The sequence below is a fragment of the Haemaphysalis longicornis genome, unplaced genomic scaffold (genome assembly GCF_048455015.1).
Source record: "Haemaphysalis longicornis isolate Haplotype H1 unplaced genomic scaffold, Haemaphysalis longicornis Haplotype H1 scaffold_8, whole genome shotgun sequence".
Taxonomy (NCBI): Eukaryota; Metazoa; Arthropoda; class Arachnida; order Ixodida; family Ixodidae; genus Haemaphysalis; species Haemaphysalis longicornis.
In genome coordinates, this window is record NW_027526445.1 from 110,472,284 (window position 1) to 110,493,850 (window position 21,567).

General features: G+C 49.5%; 1 protein-coding gene across 1 annotated transcript in view; it reads right to left on the reverse strand.

Moving 5' to 3' along the window:
* Positions 1-12,010: 12,010 nt before the first annotated feature.
* LOC144149025 (uncharacterized) overlaps positions 12,011-21,567 on the reverse strand; it is a 30,259-nt gene continuing 20,702 nt past the window's right edge. Inside the window, exons 6-8 of the mRNA XM_077680569.1 lie at positions 19,722-19,765; positions 17,002-17,092; positions 12,011-12,176 (exon numbers count right to left, since the gene is read on the reverse strand). Of these exons, the coding sequence (XP_077536695.1) occupies positions 12,064-12,176; positions 17,002-17,092; positions 19,722-19,765 (248 nt within the window). The 3' untranslated portion in view covers positions 12,011-12,063. The remainder of the gene's footprint in view (positions 12,177-17,001; positions 17,093-19,721; positions 19,766-21,567) is intronic.

The window sequence follows — 21,567 nt, forward strand, 5'->3', positions numbered from 1 at the left end:
TCGAAACCAGGCGCCGGATGCTGTTTCTTTTTCAAATATAGAGGAGCACTGCGGACGCCAACGCCGCCGCCGGCGGTGGATGGTTTGGGGTCGCTTATAAAGTGTATTCACTTAAAAAAAGCACGCACAGCGCACGAAATACCTGCGCTGCAGGATAGTTGCACAGGGTGCCTCGCTGCCAGCGCCGGACGCGCGTGAATCGAGGCACCCTTAGTTGCGCGAGAGACTAGCGGCATCTATCGGCCAGTAACCAAAGTGACGGCACTCGCCCAGACCTGAGCAATCTGTGGCCGGCAACAAATCACGGCAGCTTGAAATTAGCTGATCTGTGGCGACAACTTCACTCGTGTCCTGTGACAGGTATGCTGTAGGAGGCGCCGCTAAAGAGTATTTGGCGTTGACGTAATGCTTTGGAGTTTGGTGAGACACAATGCTTCTGCTGCTGCACGCCCAGACGATGCCGCACAACTGCACTTACACGGCGCTCACCTTGCGGAGTCGCTCGTAGGAAAGTGGGGGTTGAATTGCACCACAAGTTTGTCACACTGGTGAACGGAACAGCTACTCTTTTCACGTGATACACGTTAACGCGGCACACCCAGGAGTCGCAGCCGCCAGGGCTGCGAACGGCACGGGCATGCGACCGTGCCTTGGCACCGGGGACGCGCGGGCACAAGCATGGAGGCGCACACACGTGGTTGCCGTTATTCGCGCCACGCCAGTGAATACAACCTACAGAGAACACCTAATAAGCCGTAGCAGTCAGTTTCTCATACAAATATGGTTTGCTACGGACTAATTGTAAATGCACATTTCAGGACAGTAGGTGCTCGCCATTTGTAGCTCTTCCCGTGCAGAGGCTTGTTTAGTGCGAAAGTAAATGGTAGATATCCGGTAGTAGTTGTCTCCTGCAGAGGGATCACGTGGGTACCGATGTAGAGGATGGGTTGTATTGTATCATGTTCTCACAACGCGCGGTGTCTATGCAATGTTTGGATAAGTCTTACTAACTTAGACCAGGCACTTAGAAGAACACTGGGGTTGTGGAACATTTTTTTGCGATTTTCATGCGGTAATTTTCATCTATTGAGGTTTGCGGTGCAGAAGAGGAAACGGCAGGTTAGGGTTAATGGTGCGAGTAAACACTTGTTGGCAGCATCATGTGCTTGCTAGTTCTATCATCACCGGCCATGTGCCCCGGTCCAGTGAAACCGAGAAATACGATAACAGTTCATCCAAAACTGGAACATCAGAAGCCTCCTGGCAAAGTAGCCATATTCACCGGTGCTTGCGTCGACGCAACCGAAACAGCGATTGTCTGGGCCTGGCCAGAGCTGCCGACTCTGAGTGGAGCGGGAAAGATCGCCGACACGTACGGGCTGGTGAAGGGAGACCAAATGTGTGACTCTTTAGCACCCTGCACATGCACGTTACTGCAATGTGAGCTGAAGCGCAAAACGAAATTCCCGCATGGACTAAAAAACGTAATCGTGCAGGTTTAAGAAAGGATGAAAGCAGTCAACTTATTTGAGGAACTACATGGGATCATAACTAGTGAAATATTTTTATTTACACGCAAGTCGGTAGGGACGGACTTCTTTCCATCAGATTAGGCTTTTCTAATGACGAGTCTTCTATAACCGCATTGTGAACCATCTAGCAAGCAAAGCTGTTTTAAAGGCGGCGATGTATCGGAATTCAACGGCGTTCAGTCACCCGTAAATGTTTCTCCGGCATCCTGTTACTTCAAATTTAAGTTTAATTTCAGCTTTACCCTCATTTTGGGTGAACTACGTGAAAATTCCTTCACATTTCAGTTCGAAGTGATCTTCCAACACATTGAACACGCGCCAAAGGATACATAAAGGTTCTTTTCCTTTAAATAGCTCCCTTCTCCCTCCCTCTCTCTTACCCATCGCTATCTCTCAAGTAGCTATAAGTTTGGTTCTGAAGACGCAACGTACATGCCCTGCAAATACGTGCCTCCTGTTTACTCCTATTTTTTCTTCTATTTCAGTTCACTAGACAGCCAGGTGGAGAAATAATCCGCATGTCCTAATATCATAAGCACTCAAGGCCAACTGCAACGAAATTCTCGTACCCTAAATGCACTGCCTTCCGCTAGCATTACTTCAAAAGGTGCTGCGCGCAAAATTTGGAGGTCCAAATTTGAGGCGATGCATCTTTATGGAAGTTTTAAAGTACAATTTCCAACAACTAAACTGGAAAAAAAGGTCGCCATTACGGCCGGCCAGAAGTGACGTTTCAGTCGGGCATCAAGTGGGCGCGGCCAGGGGATTCTCCTACGGCTGCCTGCGAGAAGACGGCGCCCATTCGATGTGTTTCAGGTCGTCCGTTTCTTCAAAAACTTAAACCTTGCGCGAAAAGGGGTTCAGACGTTCGTTCACATTATTTTTGCGCCGTGAGCGGCTGAGACGCGCCTATAGTTTTCCGATAAGAGGTTAAACGAGGTATCGCGAAGGGTGGTAGTGAAGCTGGGATCAAGGAAATCGGGACAGAAAAAGCAGTGATTAGCGCTAGATGGCACCGGCACAGGGCATATCGGCTATACTGCTGGAATCCTCCTCCGTTTGTTAGAGAAGAAAGAAAACAGCTATCGCACTGCAGGAAAATGCCCAAACATGCCGCGCCTAGCGTGTAAGAAGTCGGTTTCAGCGCGCATTATCAATATTAAAACCCAAAATTTTATTTTTTTCTTTACACTGCCAGTTTTCTTCATTTTAGCAGGGTTCAGGCTTTGAATCTTGAGATCCTGATGCCCACGTATATAAACAGGCATGCAGCGACAAAAGCACTGCACTGGCTTTTCTGGCATCGTGAAACCGTGACCTTTCGCGAGACTCAATGCTTCTAACCTTGTTATTATCCATTCTGCCAAGTATGGCCATTTTTCTAATCTCTGAGTGAAATTTTACTGCGATGCAGTGTACCTCTATCCAGCCAAGGAAAGTATTGTGTCCGCATCAGTAGAAAACCCCGGGCCCAGGCTAGTACTTCCTACACTCAGGGTACACAAACAAACTACTGGCACAACCAGGGATCGAACATGGGCCCCAATGGAGAAGCAGAGTGACAGCCCGTCGTATTGCCGACTAAGCTAGGCCCACACGTGGAGATGAGGACGGTGGTTTGTATTACGCGTCTGGGAACGCGGAGGTCGTTTTTTGGAGGCGGCACACGAAACAAGATTAAGGGGGAAGCATTGAGAGACATGACGCCGTAGTCGTGCGTGCCGCCCTCCTACTGACCCGTCGAAAGACCCTTCTCTTCATTTTGTTCCAGCCGACGCTGCGGCGCTCGGGACGCCGCCACCGTGAAAGCCAGGTTATCGCTGGCAGAGTTTGTGGTTTAACTTTTTGTAGAGCCACGTGTGTGAACTGAAGTGACGCTGCATGGGTAATTGTTGGGGGTGTCGTTTATAGCTTCGCAGACTAACCACCAAGCGTAGACTGGAGCTAATATTTTTTATCTACTCTGTAAACCAGAATATAGGCGGTACGTTTTTCATGACAATATCAAACTAAATCACCCCTCGCCTCGTGTAGCGGTCTTTAGCCGAATGTGCGTCGTTCGCTGGGAACCTGTGGTGTGTATGTTTGTCAACTTGCATACGGCCGTATCCAAAGCCAATACCGGGCATTTCTTTGTTGTTGCTGTGTTCTTTTTGTGCTTAGGCATCCGACCCGTCCCAACATCTCCATTTGTATCAACGCCACGTCTGATTTGTTTGGTATTTGAATTTTTGCCTTCTTTAAGGATGATTAGCAGCAAGCGCGGGCACTTTCAGCTGCATTTAAGATAAAAGTTACTGACTTTGCTGATGCGCACAGCAGCGTGGCCGCTCAACGCCAGTTTGGCGTTTCCTAAAAATGCATGCGGCGCTGGAGGGCACAAAAAAGAAAGTTCCTCAAGTTCAAACTGTGCAAAACGCAGTTTTGTGGGCGTAGTGCGTTTATCCACAACTCGAGGACACTATCGCGGACTTCCTACGGGAACATCGTTCACGATAGCTACTGGTGGCCCTAAATGCTACATCAGTAATTCTCTCTACGGCACCGAAGGCGACGCACTCTGGGAGGCAGGCAGCGACAAGTGATCGTCTTCTGATTACAGCATACTTCCGCCGAATGAGACTGCGGCTCCGATGTTGGGTGAGTGGTGCCGTTCCGAGAATAAATGCATTTCGACAATTTTCGGTTGTTTACTTTTTAACCTTACCTTAAGGGATCTACCTATATTCTAAGCCGACCTATATTTCGATTCACACGGTTTTGGCGGAGTTGTTTGAGGTCAATCGATACCATGCAGTGCGCCGCGTGCTGTACTTGTTCGCGCGCCGACCCGCCGCGACAACACTTACAACAGCGTGTTGCCTCTCGACAGCCGTACTCGCCCCACTTGCGCTCTCGAAGACTCGACCAGCCGCGACTAAGCACTGCGCCGCACAGCTACCTGCCGTATTCGTCCGCCCCCCGACCGGCCTCAACAACGGCGAGTCGGCCGTTCTCACGTCAGCCGTTCTCGCTTCCGCAGTCAGAAGAGCCGGCCGGCCGCGAGCCTGGAGTGCATTGCACAGTTGCGTACTCGTTCACGCGCCCGACGCGCCGACCGACCGCGTCAAGAGCGTATATCGTTGTGATGAGTGGCTCGGAGGGGGCACGGTGAAAGTAGTGAAAGAAGATTTCACATCGCGGGAGACACCAAGTGGCCGCTGGCAAAAAGACGCCACGAAGAAGAAGAAGACGAGGGTGTTGTGCGAGCAAGCGCTGCGAACCCGGGAAGTGCAGGGCGACCGAGACAGGGCACGGTTGGACTGGGCATTCCCACGTCAGACGTCCGGTCGACGTGCCGTCCGCTACGAGACCGTCGCCATCGGTGACCAGGCGAGCTTCCGTCTGGGTGCGGCTCGGGCACGAGTGATCGCAAGGCTCTGCCACGTAATCACGTTCCGGCTCGAGCCGGGGTTCCTGCTGCTGCGAGGCCGACGTTCGTGGTGCGTCAGCGGCTCCATGCTCCTGCTCGGACCGCCGGGTTGCTAAGTCCTGGCCACGACTTCCGGGCCGGGTGTGCTTGGTCGCGGAGGTGTTCCGGAGCGTCCCACACCAGCTCGTTGGTGACCTGTCCGTGAAGCGGCCGGCCAAGTTTGCGAGCCTCACCCTCGACGACCACTTCGCCCCAACGAGACATACCTGTGAGCCGTGCTCAACGCAACTGTTTTGCGGGTCTAGCGACAGCCACTACCGTGGAAAGCTAACCGAACCCGTTTTGCGAACATTTCTTTTTTTTTAGTGACCTTCATCTCCTTGAGTAGCTAAATATGTTGTAAATACATTCCGTCCTGTGTGTGCGTCCGGCATTCTTCTCATTGGGTTCTGCACGATCCTAGCGTAACAAAAGTGGCGAGCCTGCCAGGATCCGCCCATTAACAACCGCAGAACTGAGTTGGATGCCGAGCGCATATTCGTGACGTGAGTGTACTAACAAGATGGATGTGGAGAAATTATTGGAGATAGGGACGCAGCTAGGACTCTCGGGGTCGGAACTACGGGCGTGGATCGACACGCAACGTGAAGAGCAGCGTGCTCAGAGGGCGGCTGAGAGAGAGAGGCTTAAGGAAGCTGCAGAACGAGAAAGAGAGGAAAGGCGAGAAGCCGACGAAAGAGCTAGAGAAGCCGCCGAGAGGGCAAAAGAAGCTGCTGAGAGGGAAAAAGAAGCTGCGGAGAATGAGATGCGAATCCTCGAGCTGAAGATCCGTCTTCAAGAAGGATCGCGAAACACCGCAAATGCCACTGCCGACAGTGAAACTAGCCCCAATGTATCAGTGATGAATCCGCAAAAGCTCCTACCCCTATTTGACGAAAGGCGCGATGATCTTCACGCGTATCTTCAGCGCTTCGAGCGCGTGGCAGCCGGACAGGGGTGGGTCCAGGACAAATGGGCCGTTGCACTCAGTATGTACTTGTCCGGAGAAGCACTCACCGTAATTGGGAGGATGACTGCGGAGGAATCACTGGACTACAGCAAAGTCAAAAAGGCATTACTGCAACGGTTCAGATTCACTGCCCAAGGATACCAAGGAAAGTTCCGCAAAGCCCGGGCAGAAGACGGCGAAACGGGAAAACAGTTTGCAGCCAGGCTGTCGAGCTACTTCGACCATTTGGTGGAATTGACCAACATTTCTAAAACCTACGAAGGTCTCCGCGATTTGGTACTGTCGGAGCAATTTTACAGTTGTTGCCACCCCAAACTCGTCGTTTTCCTCAAGGAACGCGAATGTGTCACCCTGAATGCCTTGGCAGACGTCACGGACCATTTCCTGGAGGCGCAAAACCTTGCGAACTTAGGGAAGGTTCCTGCTGTCGTGCGAGATGATCCCAAGGTGGCAACAAATACCCAAAAAAGGGCACCGCAGAAGTGCTTTCTATGTGATCGTCCCGGACACCGCGCACAGGACTGTCCTACTGTGGCCAGAGTAAAGACCACCTGCTCTGAGTTGGCAGATCAGGTCACAGTGCCGATAACTGTCGAAGGGGATCAGGAGGTAAAGACACGGTAGCTGCGTGTGTCATTTACGAGCCTCCAAGGAGAGCCGCCAAAACCAAGTCCTACAAAGCCCAGTCGTCGGACGCGAGAGCAAGTGGTCCCAGCTCGCAGGACGCCAGCGACAGGGATTCGCCGTTCCTGGTGAAGGAGATGCGAGTCGTTTCAGGACGAGTGCTCGGTAAAGCCGCTAGAGTCCTCAGAGACACCGGGAGCAACACCGCCGTCGTCCGCCGTGATTTGGTCGACGACGACTGTTTCACCGGGAAGACACGCCGTGTTGTCCTTCTAGACGGGTCCACGAAGGAACTACCGGAGGCGAAAATCCAAGTGGAGACGCCGTATTTTGTAGGAGAGATTAGCGCTCTCTGCATGGCCTGTCCCCTTTACGACCTTGTTCTTGGCAACATTCCAGGCGTCAGGAACCCTCACGATCCACATCTTGACTGGGAGTACGGAGTTATTGGCGACAGTGAAACGGGTACGAGCAGCCTAGGGCGAACGCTGCCTTCGGAACCGCACTACCTGTTTTCCGCCGTGGCAAGCGCTGAAGCCCTGCAGGACATACGCTTAAGAGCGCCATTACTCCGGCACCGTAACCTCAACCGTGTAAAACTAGCCCAGGAACAGCGCGAAGACCCCACTTTGAGGTCTATTTACCGGAAAGTTGGAAAGGAGTCTCGCTCTGCAAGAGGCCACCACTACACTTTCCTCGAAAGTGAGGACCTCTTGTACCGGGTCTGTCGCCTTTCAAATGGAAATGAGTTCAAGCAAATAGTAATGCCCCAGAACTTCAGAGAGTCAGTCCTTCGAGCCGCGCATGAGCGCCTCATGCCTCGACACGCCGGCATCCGGAAGACGACTTATCGGATTTTAGAAGAATTCTACTGGCCGGATTTGGGACGAGATGTGAAGCGTTTCGTGCGATCATGCAACGTCTGCAACCGGAAAACGCCTGAACTGCAAGTTGCTGCGGCATTTCTGCTCAACGCTCCCGATGCCGCAACTTGCTTGCAGCACACTGGTATCGCAACGGAAACGCGTAATCAACTTCCCGACAACCCAGGAGGTGATGCAAGCAGGCAAGATACACGGTGTAGACTTCGACACCTGGATACGCAACCTTGTTTCTGGTGGCATAGTCTATGCACCTACCAGAGAAGCCGACGACACAAGGTTTCCCACAAGTGAACAGGAGTCCAGCAGTGTCGTGTTGTGCGGGCGCGTGTGTAACTTGACGGTGACATAACGTCGTTCATCGTAGTTTATTGTTAAGTGACGGCATCCTGCGAGTGATTCCATTGTTATCAGTGCCACTTTTTTTTGCCCTGCCTAGGGATTAGTAGAATAGTTGTTTGGTCCCCTAACAACTTTCTTAAGGTGGGGGTGATGTGATGAGTGGCTCGGAGGGGGCACGGTGAAAGTAGTCAAAGATGATTTCACATCGCGGGAGACACCAAGTGGCCGCTGGCAAAAAGACGCCACGAAGAAGAGGAAGACGAGGGCGTGGTGCGAGCAAGCGCTGCGAACCCGGGAAGTGCAGGGCCACCGAGACAGGGCACGGTTGGACTGGGCATTCCCACGTCAGACGTCCGGTCGACGTGCCGTCCGCTACGAGACCGTCGCCATCGGTGACCAGGCGAGCTTCCGTCTGGGTGCGGCTCGGGCACGAGTGATCGCAAGGCTCTGCCACGTCGTCACGTTCCGGCTCGAGCCGGGGTTCCTGCTGCTGCGAGGCCGACGTTCGTGGTGCGTCAGCGGCTCCATGCTCCTGCTCGGACCGCCGGGTTGCTAAGTCCTGGCCACGACTTCCGGGCCGGGTGTGCTTGGTCGCGGAGGTGTTCCGGAGCGTCCCACACCAGCTCGTTGGTGACCTGTCCGTGAAGCGGCCGGCCAAGTTTGCGAGCCTCACCCTCGACGACCACTTCGCCCCAACGAGACATACCTGTGAGCCGTGCTCAACGCAACTGTTTTGCGGGTCTAGCGACAGCCACTACCGTGGAAAGCTAACCGAACCGGTTTTGCGAACATTTCTTTTTTTTTGAGTGACCTTCATCTCCTTGAGTGGCTAAATATGCTGTAAATACATTCCGTCCTGTGTGTGCGTGCGGCATTCTTCTCATTGGGTTCTGCACGATCCTAGCGTAACAATCGTCTTGCGTCGGCCGCACTCGCGTCTCGCGTGCTTGTAGAGTCGACAGAGAGCCTTCTGCAGCCATCGCAACCATGAAATCAGCTGGTATGCAAGTACATAATCGCTCGCCGAAGGCATATCACTTCGCCTCGACCGGGGGCCAGCCTCAGCACTTTTCAGGTTTTGGGAGAAGGGGGGAGGAGGGGGGGCTTTTTGTGTCGGCAACCCAGAGCGTCTTCCTCTTTTCGCATTTCGGAAGTACGGCAAACCAATTGTTCATGCAAGATGCGCGAATGGCGGTACTCGCTCGCGTGGGGCCGCCCGTAAAAGTGCTACAGTTAAACCTGGATATAGCGATGTTTACAAAAGTTCACAATTTTTTGTTACAAGCAGGTTTCCAGTTCATACTAGATGGAACGAAGCACAAACGAAACCAAAATGGTAGACAACAGTGATGGTGAACTGATCTTAAAGGATTTATTCCACTGTGAAAAGCTCCGTTATAGGAGCGTGCAACTTTCTCGCGAACTTAGTAACTATACGGCACCGCAAAGAAGCAAGGTCACTTACACCCGTATTCACAAACTTAACTTAAGCATCACTTTTGCTTTTGACTCTTTTCGGTGTCTGAAAACCGTTTCGAGGACCACACGTATGCTGGAAGGGCAACTTGATGCTCTTTGCCGAAGTTAAAATTGTCGAGATGGTGATAGCGAGGATACTGTACCGGGCAGCGACGTTCTTATTTCTTCCAGGGGGAGATAGAATTTTCAAAATTGCGAGCTTGCCTGGAAAAAACAGAAGTTTTCGTTTTCTGCCTGCAGACCTCATAACCGACGAAAGGACTCCACAGATGGCAGTGGAGACGCGTGACTACATATACCGACAGGCAGGCAAAGCACCTAAACGACACCGAACTCGCATAGGAAGCGCGGCGCGGGCGAAGTTCGCTTAAAGGGGCCCTGAAAGGCGTTTTGAGCAACGTCATCTGTGCCCAGTATTACTCTTTTACGCGCAGCGGAAAGGTCACATTTTGGTTGCAAAGTTTGTCACTTTTTTCTCACCCTTCGTGTTTTTGGACGCCGCCATCTTCACATGTCTACGTCATTGATTCCCAGATGTTCGCCATGAGCTAGACATCCTGCTATTTGGCGGCTTTTTCACGCACTTCCGGCAAAGAGATCAGTCGTCTGCTCAGCGTCGGCTCATCGGCTGATCTGCCAGCGGAGTGCCGGACTACTTGGACATTTTACGACAAACGAAACAAGTGTAAACAAACGTTTAACCGCTTGTATTGAATGCAACACGGCGATAACACGACATGGATATTCTCTTACCTGAGTACGTTCCATAAAGAAAGCGTGGAAGCTCCGTGGCACTTCTTTCGTGCAATCCCAGAGAACGCCCTGAGCCGAATGCCCGGGTTTGACGCATACATTTTATTCAACTTCAAACAATCCAGTGATGCGTTTCGAACGAACGCAACGTCAGAACATGCGTTGCAAGTCAACCGCGATTGACAGACGATGGGTGGCCTCCTCCTGCCCGTCGTAAATTCGGCACTCACCTCGCGCGCGGTTTGCGGGGACGAACAGAAGCCACTTAACTCTGGCGCACAAGCCGAGATGGCGTTTAGCCACGCATACTGCACATACCCCATGCGAGGTTGAGTCGTACGTCGCTCGAGAAAGATAATCCGGACCATGGGAAGCACTATCCACCCCCAGAAGCACAACGTTGCATTGCATCGCGAAACAAAGGCGTCCACAACACACATACCATCGCCTCCTGTAATGTCAAACGCATCTCGCACTTCCCAATGGGAGTGAGTGGTACGCCTGCAGTACCCACATGTCGCGAGGTGGGGCCCCGAGCTGAACCGGGATCACGCAATCGTAACTGACTTCTGGAGCGGTTTGTGCCTTGTTGCCAAGGCAACCGATGTTTGAGATTGTCAAAGAAATGGCGGTCGCTCCAGGGCTAGAAAGCTAAGAGCCGCGGCGGAGCATGTTTTGCAATGTTTTGCCAACGTTGCTGCTCTCCACCACGCGTCGCCCAAAGCTGAACTGGTCACATGATTGAAGCGTTTTGTGCACGGGTTTTGTATCGGTTTAAAATATCTTTTTCGCATGCCGCCGGCAGGAATTACCACCGCCGCAAAATAAAACCCGGCACCAGCGGGGCCACATCTGATACGGCGCTTTTTGGATAAACAGTGCGCTGTGCATCAAAGGGAACGAGCGCGTGATCCTCCCCGTGCGGCTGCGAGTTCGCCGCCGATAAAAAAGTCACGAAAGGGCAAGGCCAGGTCGCTGCACACATGCGGCCAGATTTTTCGTTCGCTTTTCCAGCCTTGAGCGGAGTTCGGGATTCATGGTGTCAACAAAGCTTGCTCGTAGCAGACGGCAGTCGGAGGAGCGTAATAGCGGAAGTACGTCACCGCTGCGGAGCGCAGCATCATGGGAGGGAAGGCTCACGCGCCGTCAACAGCGGAGAGTAAGTGGAAAGGAGGAGGAAACGCGGCGCGACGATAATGCGTGGTTTTTCATTTACGATTTCTCAGCTAATACTCATCGCTTTAACAAAATTCTTGCGGGAGGAGATTGCTAATAGATTGCTTTATTTGGTTACATGTACATCCATGCATCGGCGGAAGGTATTTCAGGACCCCTTTAGGTGGTGCATTTCACCAGCCAATTTTTTAGAAAACGTGCAAAAAACAACAGCTCACCAGCGCAGTGAATTCGTTACATCAACGTTAACTGTAGAAACGACTTCGCCACATAGAGGTCGGGAACACATGGGTTTCAATGGGGAGGACAATGGGGAATTAAAAAAACTTCGTTAAATTCATGGATTTATTACATAGAGGTTGGTTCGTTATTCGTTGCATTCAGGTTTAACTGTACCAATGAGAGGCGACGGCCGCCCAGGAGTCGTGACTGGAAGATCACATCGGAAATTCGCCGCATTGGAGACCAATTGTGGCGATCCTACGTTAAGAGGTGCGCCAGGTGAAGTGACTGCTTTAGAACTGTTCTAATAAAAATACTGCGCGCGTGTGGAGGTTAAAGTTTGGTCACAAAAGAATTTAGTGGTGTATACCACACGTTGGTATAGAATTTGGGGGAGGTAAATTGGGGTTGCAGTCAGCCTTTAAGTATGGAGGCACTCCATCGGTACGTCAACCTACGCGGTGTTTGGGATTATTCAGAGCTGCATAAGGCCCCGTTTAACCTTATTATCGCTAACGGAAAGGCGTGAGGTCACACTAGCGCCGCGGTGCGCGGATTCATCGAGAGAGGCAGTTCAGGCATTAAAAAAATTTTATTCAGTGGTTTGAAGCTTTTTTGGACTTTTCAATAGGTTCATGAAAAGAGGTCAACAATAGAAGCACAGCCGTGGCACGTGTAATTGGAGTTCGATATGATCCGAATGACGCTGTTGGGTCCACATTCGACATTCGGGTTTCTGATGACACCTGTAGAAAGCAACCCCAGGTATAGAAATTTTATATATTACGGTGCTCGTACACAGTCAAATAAGAGCAGAATCTGTGGCTTCGCGCAACACTTTAATTCGACCGCCAGCAAACCAAAAGAGGGGGGTTGAGGGGCGAAGATTGATTGATTGATTGATTGATTGATTGATTGATTGATTGATTGATTGATTGATTGATTGATTGATTGATTGATTGATTGATTGATTGATTGTAGGGTTTAATGCGCCGACGCAACGCAGACGATGAGGCGGGCCGTAGTGGAGGACTCCGGATTAAGTTTGACCACCTGGGGATCTTTAAAGGGACACTGAAGTGATATGTAAACATTGCGGGATTACTTGCGCAAATTGTAGTCCGGAGTCCCCAGACCATGTTTCGACCACCCTGGGCGCGTTTACGCGATTTTATTTAGTAGAAAAATTAATTCGAAAATGCTGTCCTCCTCTCTTTACGCTCGCCCATTTTCTGCGGCGTTTTTGTGTGACGTCGAGAGGAGCCGAGCTCGCAATTGGCTGCGCTACTGCACGGCTCCCCTGCCTTCAGAAAGTCAGTCGGCCCACCGTTTCGTCCGCCGGCCGCCGACGGGTCGTCGCAATTCGTTCGCTCAGTTGAAACGAAGCCAGGACACGTTTGTGAATAGTAGAATCTGCCTTTCTTTACTTGGTTAGTTTGTACACTGTATCTAACTCCAAGTCAAGGTCGCTTCACACAAGCGCACATGCGACGCTTCGCTGACTGGTACGCCAGTAGGAAAATATAAGGCCTCTTGAAGGCGGGAGAAGAGTCAGCGAAGTCAATGTAGGTACTAAGGAAATAAAATCAACGGATATTTTTACTGTACAGCGTAAAACTAGGGTGCGGGAAGCACTTTTTTGCGCTGGGCGAACAAGCACAGCGGTCAGCAGCACGACTACGCATCTGCGAACGCTTTTCCGTCTACGAAATGCAATTGCTAGACGTGAGCTATTGTGGAAACTCGGGCGACGCTTACTGCACGAGCGCAATACAACAAATAGTCACCTAAGGTGCTTGAAATGCCAAAACTAAATAAAAGTGTAAACTGGTTGTACAATATATACCCTATATTACCAATACCAGCGGAGCCCGCTCCGTGGCCGAGTGGTTTTGGGCGCTAGATATGCCACCGCAAGTGTTTTGCAAGTCAGGAGTTCGAGTCCCCGTGGGTACATGCCTTTTTTTTTCTGTAAGTTAACGCTTTCGTTTTCCGCCGAAGTTTTCTATATTGACTTCACCTTTTTTTTTTGGCCGCAACTTTCATGGCTCCACGAACTAACTCACAAAGCGCGCGCAGGCTGGCACTGGCGCGCTAGCGAGTTCTCGTTGGCGTGCTGTTGCCATAAGCACCGACTGCTTGCAGGCAGTGGGCACAGGCCAGAATGAACAGACCCTTGGCCTGGTGCGAACACGCTTTTTACGATACAGGCATGAGGGAGGCAAGCTCCAAATATGGGGGAAAAGCGCATGACATTTGGGCGTCTGCGGGTACGCGGAGGGCGTTCATGCACTGCGTAGGTTTCGGCTAGTGAATGCTACGATTCCAATGCGTCCTAGGAGGCTTATCTTTATCCATTTTTACAACTCACAACATGGCAGAAGCGCCGTACGATGATTACTGAGTTATTGAGAATGCCCTTCCAACAACGCCAACGGTTGTGTTTTACAGAACCGAAACCGAAACCGAAACTTGTTTGGTTGCTCAACTTGGGCATCGTCCAATCACGGTGCCCGCTCCTCCTAACGTCACAGCTTTAGTTGGTGCGGCCGCCGCAAACCGCGCATGGTAGTTTTTCTTCTTTTGCGCTTTGTAAAATAATTACCGATTTGTCAATCGTAAAAACGATGAAAAGTGTGCTAATTTGAGCCAGTCTACGCAGTGCAAGCAAAAATGGGAGCTTGACAAATTCACTTCAGTGTCCCTTTAACGTGCGCCAAAATCTCGTGCACACGGGCGTTTTTGCCGCCTCCATCAGAAAAGCGGCTGCCGCGGCCGGGAATCGAACCCACATGCTAGTGCTGTCAGTAGCACAACGCCTTAGCTACTGAGCCACCACGGCGAGTGGGGGGGGAGGGGGGGGGCATAGAGTTTCATACAAATAACTAGAGGGGAAACTGGCGCTAGTGTCAACGCGAACATGGCAGCGGCGCTTACGCTTCAATGGGAATGATGGGTAGTTTTGGAACCTGATTGCGTAGGATCAAAACGGGCTTATGGCTGCGCAAATTGTGTTTTTTGACAAAAAAGCTCTTACTGCCCGGTTTTCCGTTTACAAATTACATGGCGAACAAAAAAGTTAGTGACGAAAAACCGGTTTTGTACGAAATAAAACGGCGCGTTAAATAAAAAAACAGACGCGGAGTCGAGAAGGTTTGTGGAGCAGGTTTGCCATTTTCTGCCAACTACAGCAGGACGCGGACTTCTTTAAAAACTACTTGTAAAAGTTTCGGCGCTGGTGGTTTGTAATAGTAAGAGAATTTTTATGCTCATAAGAAAAAAGAAACCGATTACCTTTTGAGAAGTTATATAGTGACATACATCAAGCTGCGTTCCTATCAGCCGCCGGTGCTGCTGTTCTACGCAGTAGGAGCCGGCGTTCGCACGGAAGGTTTGGCTGTTCCAAGCGATTCGCAACCGTCGTCAGCTTCGACAATACATTGCTGTGCCGAATGAGAGCGCCGCAACTCCTAATTAGCAGACAACTTCGCCGCACAGAGCGTCGTCATTTGTGTTTTCGTGCTCGCTGTGCGGCAATGCATTGATAACCCACCCAATTCGCAACTATGGTTGTAAACATTCCACTCAGGGCGGCGTCAGTGCACGCGAGGCATGCAGTTCAAGCAGAAACGTATTTTTGATAGCTTCTTCCAACACACCGCATAGGCAAATGCGTTCATGCAAATCCAAAACGAAAACGAAACTGCCTGCAATCCATAGTAAGTTTCAGGAGCCATCAAGCGCCAATCCGAATCCACAATTACCCATCACGCCCATTGAGGCGTACGATCGCAGCGCCAGTTTCCCCTCTAGTTATATTGTAAGAAACTCTATGGGGGGGGGGGGGGGGGGGGGGCTGGCGAAGAGAACCTAACAAAGTTAGATGACCCCGAAGGCAAAATACAAAACCGGCTCAATAAAAAAAAACGGTTGGTCTCAATTACAAAATGCCCATTTTATGATAAACTACCAAGAAGTCAAAGTCTTTTTGTTGAGCGAGAGATAGTTAAACGCAAAGTTGTTGAGCGTGTCAAATGGCGCAATCGGATAGATGTAGCAGTTTTAACGCCAAGGACCCAGATTCGATTAGGATCACGGGAAATGGTTATTTCTTGATGCGCTTGATGTGCCTTCGGTTATCACCATCAACGTTTTGTATTATCATTTGTGTAACGTTGGCTTTCTTGCAGAGTGTTTTAATGCGGCATCGAACGCCACCCCTGAAGAATAGAAAGCGTCGCTTTAATAAATATATCAGTTATTAAAGAAAACATTTCAAACAGTGGTGACCTAAGCCACCGCCCAGAAAGATGAGTGGGAAATTATCATGAGTGGGTCCTTTAAGTTTCTTTCAGTGTTGGACCCTATTATGTCCCTCCTGCCGATATGATGTCATTATGGCCTGACGTTGGGCTGTATTTCGATATTTATTTCGTCTTTTGATAATACTACGTTTTTATTTGCTCCAGTTGAGCTTGGTGAGTTACCAGAGGCTATTTGAAAATGACGAACGCTGCATTTTGTCGTTATGGCCCCTTAACGTTTCTTAGCCCTAACGCTAAGACTAGCGGCGTTTCAAGCAGCGTATAACTCAGTGTACGTCAAGTGCAAATTCAGGTTGGCGAGTTTAGTTCTCCTGGCGTAACGTTAAACCGCGACCCTGAAGCCGGTCGTGCGTTAAACCGAACGTCAGGTCGGCTGAGAACACGCCGCTGTGCGCCCAATTTTACGCAACGCTCATTTTCCCGGTGTCGCGTTCGCGGCCACTCGAAGCATGACATTGCAGATCTTCCCATATCCATGTTTACGACCAATGGACACGCTCATTTTATTTATTTTTTGACGCATGGAATGTGGAACGTGTCTCAGCCAAGTTACATTTATAATCTTGGCAAACAAACTGCGCATAAAAATTAGGCTAAGGGAGAAGGTGACGAACACGGGCGCAGTCACAGTGACTCTTCGCCGCCCTCTTCAGTAGTGTGTGGGATGCGTGCGTGTGACAAGCATAGATCTAAGGAAGCAATGCGTTTTTTCTTAGTCCAAGTTTAAAGCTTTGTCTAAGTCCACAAGTCACGAAGAGGTTTTCTTCTGCGCGGTAAACCGTACATGAAAAGCCACAAAACGTATGTACTTAGCAAGGCTTCTTGGTGGGCAAGTTGTTACATTTTCGAATGAAGCAGCGTAAAGCACGGGACAGAGTGAAAATACGACGCTTGTGTACTCATTTCTTCCACTTTGTCCCGTGCTTCGCGCTCTTTCGGTTGAAGAATATGTACGTAGCTCCCTAGTCAAACTATACTACCTTACTATCCTCGAACTATCCTATCCTATTATCCTACCAGCAAAAAATTATAGCCGTCTGCTTAAGATGCCTGCTACAGATACTGTAGAGTATAGGTTCGGTATGCCAAGAACTTTCGAAAAAAAACAGCATCCCCTTTTGGTTCTTTTGCTTCGATATGTGTTCATGCAAACACTCACATTCATGGGTACCCCAGCACTAGCTGAATAGAGCGGTACAAATAATAAACATTCTGGTATACACCCCTCACACAGGGATAAACTTACATGCGGGGCGAAATCTTGCGCATGGACATTGCACGCATATCAGTCCCGTTGGCTTGTAGCCGCAAATTTCTTCTGTGGTGCAGTTTGGGCCCTTAAAAAGAATTAAGTGGTAGTAGTACAGAGCTTTATTTGTAGCTACAAAGGCTAGTTAGTTCGGGAGGTGGGGAGACCGGAGGTCGGGTCCTACCGATGACGAGAGTAGCTCTCTTAACTGAATTTCCCGGACTTAAGTGCGGTCAGAGCTGCCCAATACTCTCGCCGAATGCACTTCGCCAGTTAAAATGGGATGTAGTTTGGGCGGACATTACCCCCTGCAATGCACCTGGGTGTCTAGGACACCATAGGCATGGGCGAGGGGGACGAATATGAAGAGGGACACCCAAGGTGGACACTGTGGCTGCATGGAACATTGTTGGTCTAAACGAGACGCCATAGGAGTTCCTCAGCCTCAGAGAAGAGAGGTACGGCAGGGGAGAACCATGCGGTGGAAGAGCGGTAGTGGGATGTAATCTCTTGAACATAAAGGATCCGAACACAAGATGAGAGCCCCATGGGGAGGACCGAGGTCCGCACTGAATCCACCAGTGAACTTTCGAGTGGCCCGGTGCGCGATTTTGTTGCCCCCCACGCTTGTTTAGACTGCGGTCCAGATCAACTGAGAGCGACGTAAGAGCATTTTGTGGGACCATTTCGAGGGCTCGAGGGGATATGAATCCTATGGAGAAATTCCAAACAGCCGTTTCCGAATGCTACATACAAAAGAACGGGGATGACTTCAGAGTTTGTGCATGGGCTATAACCGCCTCTTCCGCTGCCGCCAGGAAGGTGGTCAGCAGAGTGAGAGTAGAAGGGGAAGTGTTGCTGCCGGGGATGGCCGAAACTGCGTAAGGCCCGTAAGGCCTACTTCAGTTTGCGTAGAGGCGGCTAGTTCGAAACAATAATGCTCGAGGTTAAATACTACTTTGAAATCAGTCCACACGCTTCTTCCTCACTCTTTTTGATAACATTTGCTGGTTATTATACATTATTATAGTATTTTAAGGATTTGATGGCCTAAGGCGTAAATTTCAATGGATATATGGCGCGAACAAGTTTTTGCTATCGTTGTGGTCATGCACACCTGTTGGGAAATAAAGAATAAGCAGGTTTATGTAGCATTCTGTAAACTACGTTCAATTGAGTTCATCTAAGTTCTATTTTCTTAAATGGTCCCAGCAGTGAGTATAACATCAGGGGTGGCTGAAGAAAAACCCGTTCGAGAAGGAGAATTGCTTCGAGGCCAGGGAATACATTTACTCGAAATAAAAGAAACAAATATCGTTTATCCACTGGTTTATCTCAATCCCTCAGATTGAATACAAACCTAGACATATCTTGCTTTCCCGCTAGCTTGACGTTGGTGTGAACCTGTTACAATCACGTGCATTTACGTTCAAGTGTCACGCGGCACGCTCTATAATAAATATTTTACGCTTGCAATGCACACTTTTGTGAATTTTCTGAAATGGGCACAGTGCCCCTCAAAACTTCTATTCCTGGCCAATCCCCGAAGTGGGGATGTGCAAGAAGAAAGGAACAAGATCGAGGACAAGTTTTGTCCTACACTCGCAACGTACGGATGTAGCACAGTTGGTAGGGCACTGGGCTGTGAATTGTACGGACCAGGGTTTAAACCCCATTAGATCGCACATGTGTGTTCATTTACTCTTTACAGCTTCCTACATTTTTTTCGCCGGTCAACTACAACGGAACGTTCTCGAAATCTGGGGCACTTAAGCCTTTTGACATGAAAACTTCGAAATTCTGAACACCTCACACAGTTTACTAGGTTCATTTTTAGTCAGCTAGAGTTATCAGCGGTCCCGTACTCATCTGCCACTCCGGAGAAGCCTGGTTCGATACATACGCGACACAAAAGTTCCCTAATTTCCTTTTTATCTCGATTGGTTGCATTGTTCATACGGGAACCGATGAAATACGTTACGTCATTGCAAGGATTTAGTTACTTGACTTTTATACTTTCCACAGCCCGTAATCTTGGGTGTCACGGACATTAAAATTTTGACCAAAATGGTTAACTAATGCATTCGAATTAAGCCACCACTGGTACTCATGAGATACGGAATGCATGCTGCTCTCGCTGCTTGTCTGCCACAAAAACCTCACTAAGAATTTCTTCAATGTATATTAGATAACCGATTACCAATGCATCCGGCAGGAAAATGTCTAAAGTCTGTCAGGCCGTTTAGTGATCCTTAGAACATTCCTAAATATCTTGCACAGATTGTTTTGCTTCAGCATTTTAATGAGACCGGACTCGGTTGAAGAAGTTAAATTTCCTGCAGATCATAAAAATTAGTATCGATCTCGCTATTATAACTGGTTATTCATAGAATCATGTGAACAATTTCACAGCACTTAGGAATCGATGAAGCTTCAGTCATAGACAGGCAAACTACAATTGCCCTGAGAGTTTTTGGTGGAGTGCCACAGTGCCACTATCAATAGGTTTACACTAATGAGCGATGTATTCTGGTGAGACCCCAATGGTCAAGGTCCATACAACTTTACTGTAATCAGTATCTTTCTTTCAAGCAAATCTGTACAACCCAATTTTTTATTTGCCTAAGCGGCAAGTGCCACAAAAAGAGCTTCAATTGAAAAACATGGGTTAGCAACGGAAGCGCGTGTTCAGTCATCGCAGATTCGTAGTTATTTACCTTATCTCCTCCACAGATGGCCGAAGCAACAACCGGTGGAATGCCTGAAAATGAGCATATGGCGGGTAAGCGGGAATGCAGTCGTTGACAAATATTTACCCAAATCCCGAAGACGCAGCCTATGAAACAGCGCTGGTATTAACGAGGGGAGGGTTTCCCAATTTCGATTGAGACCTCACCCCTCCGAATAGAATGAATACTTTATTCCCACCCGGCAGGCGCCTAGCCATCAGCGCCTGAAGCTCGTCTCATGCATGCACTACTCATGCACTACCCCGAAATACAGGAAAGCTTTGTTTTGTTTACTAGACAATGGTGGTTTCTGTTACAACAGTAACGTAACTCTCAAACAAGAGTTAAACGAGAAATATATCGTTTGAGCTTTGTTCTTACTGTTAGGCAAACAAGCCAATGACGTTTTAATCATCGATGACGATCGTAGTGTAATACCTGGTCGTGGGTATGCTCCTGTCACCTCACCCAGGGGTTACCCCACCCTCAGCACGACAACCCCAAACTGATCCCAATTTTCCAACAAACCTTAAGATTCACACGAATCAAAACACAGCCTACCTCCTACAACCCTTCTCCATTTTAACGTCCGGCCCTCCTGCTCAACTAAATGTTTGTGTCTCGTCCTACTTTCCTTTAATGGGCCCCGGGGGAATGAATACGTAGCATTCGGTTGCGACAACTTTTTTCGCTTGGTAAGACCATCGTGTAGAGTTGAGGTGGCCGAGAATCAACTAACCACTAAGATGACCCGCTCAAAATATAAGTATAAAGTGGAAATGATGCGCGCCAATATTCGAAGGAACCGTCATCACCGTCTGCTGCATTTTCCAGATTTACCGTCTATGAAACGGTAAACTTGCGAGTCATATGAAGGCGTGTTTTCTTTGTTTGTATTCTTTTGAAATAGCCGGCAAGAAAAGATGTGTATCTTTTTTAGGTCAGACATTTAAAGCCTTTAATGCTGCAGAGAAGCGAGCCCAGAGGAGCCAACAGATCAGCGACCTTGGTTTGGGAAGGAGGAAGACTGAAGGTAAGTGAAGGCACGTAATCGCACAAGAACGCGCAAGGACACTCAGTGTCACAGGAGCAATGCCACTAAAAGGCGCGGAAACGCACACACTACGCGCGAACGGAAATTTATTTCAACGAAACTCCCATAGGTTATAATTGAAGCGGCAGTCAAGAATACAGGTCAGCAAGTCCAGTGTATACCGATGTAGCAGCGGAAGCCGAGTGCCATGGTCCGAGTACGTTGCTGAGTTTCAAACGTGTATAAGTACGCAGTCGCTAATATTTTAGAACGGGGATTACGCGCAAGCTTCCTTGGCATGCCTTGCTCGTACATTTCACATGGAGTTCTCCAGAAAAGTAGAAAACGCGTGAACTGGTCGGATTTTTTCTGTTTTGTTTCTAAGGTACGTACTTAGCGACCTTGAGGGCCTCGTTTTTCCTTGTTTTGCGTATAACGCCTCCTACCTCCAGCACCGCTTCGCGATTGCTTTTGCGTAACTTCCTGGGCGTGCGGTTTTCCTCGCTGTCTCAAAGCATCCTTCCACTCCGATGTTCGGTTCCCTCTCCCGTATCGACGGGAAACGACTTATTAAAGCGATTTTACACACGCCTTACGTACGCTTGCGCATGCATACTGATGAAGTTCTCGCATCTGCCGAATGCTCTCCAGTGCGTGCGCAAACCCCTGATGAGCTTCAACGCAAGTTAACAAAGATGGACGAAACATGAAGGGCGCCGCAGTAAGATGAAATCAGCCCAGAACTGATACAGGCATTCAGGTTGTGGAAACCCTGCTAACGTCAAGCACGTAGGTTAAACT